The sequence below is a fragment of the Molossus molossus genome, unplaced genomic scaffold (assembly GCF_014108415.1).
Source record: "Molossus molossus isolate mMolMol1 unplaced genomic scaffold, mMolMol1.p scaffold_m16_p_5, whole genome shotgun sequence".
NCBI classification, from domain to species: domain Eukaryota; kingdom Metazoa; phylum Chordata; class Mammalia; order Chiroptera; family Molossidae; genus Molossus; species Molossus molossus.
Genome location: NW_023425388.1, coordinates 1,077,703 through 1,078,784, shown reverse-complemented (window position 1 = coordinate 1,078,784; position 1,082 = coordinate 1,077,703). Strand labels below are relative to the sequence as shown.

General features: G+C 45.2%; 1 protein-coding gene across 1 annotated transcript; it reads left to right on the top strand.

Moving 5' to 3' along the window:
• The first annotated feature begins 289 nt into the window (after positions 1–289).
• LOC118617605 (keratin-associated protein 21-1-like) lies at positions 290–613 on the top strand. Its single transcript, XM_036243579.1, has one exon. The coding sequence runs from the start codon at positions 290–292 to the stop codon at positions 611–613; it is 324 nt and encodes a 107-aa protein (XP_036099472.1).
• The last annotated feature ends 469 nt before the right edge of the window (positions 614–1,082 follow it).

Here is a 1,082-nt window from a genome sequence, read left to right as displayed (position 1 = left end):
CCGGGTGACAGAAAACAAACTCGGTTCCCCAGTAAAAACTGGGGACTCTATACTAATGGTCCATTTAAGGCAGAGGCTGTAGCTATGAAAATGCCAAGTCCTCTCATGATCAACTGACAGGAGGGACTTGCACATACCAGGCAGTAAATAAACATTCACCACGTGAATCACAAAACTGATGCCACGCCCTGGCCCTTCCCATCAGTATATAAAGCTTCCAGGGTCGCAGGTGACATTCAAACTTCAGAAGCATCCTCTGAACTCAACTGAAACCTCACCCTCTGCCACCATGTGCGGGAACTACTACGGGAACTACTATGGGGGCTGTGGATACGGCTCCGGCTACGGCTGTGGATACGGCTCTGGTTATGGCTGTGGATACGGCTCTGGCTATGGCTGTGGATACGGCTCTGGCTACGGCTGTGGATACGGCTCTGGTTATGGCTGTGGATACGGCTCTGGCTACGGCTGTAAATACGGCTGTGGATACGGCTCCGGTTATGGCTGTGGATACGGCTCTGGCTACGGCTGTGGCTACGGCTCTGGCTACGGCTGTGGCTGCTGTTCCTTCCGACCCTTGTGCTACAGACGATGCTATTCCACTTGCTGCTAGAACATCATCTTAGTCTAAGGCTTAGACCATCCTTGGCCTCTAACATAATATATCAAGATGAACACTTTTCCTCCTAATGATACCCCATTTTATCATCTCGACCTTCAAGCAAGGAAAGGACACCACCTGTATTTACTTCAAAGAACCTGTTTGTTTTTGAAGAATTTTGAGCATTTCCATTATGTGACCTGAAGACAGAAGACTTGATTGTGATCATGTTCAAAATGTCAATTTCAATAAACAAATTTCATTTGTTCCTTCAAGTATTTGTGTTTTTGGGGGCTGGGATCATCACTGAAATGAATGTACATGTAAACATTCTTAACAAAATATTATGAATTTGAATCTCATGATGGATAAAATGAACTATACCTCTTAACCAAGTGGGATTTGTCCCAATTATGCAAGGTTGGTTCAACCCTCAACAACTGGTGAATATAGTTCATCACATCAACATCCTTTCTGCAAA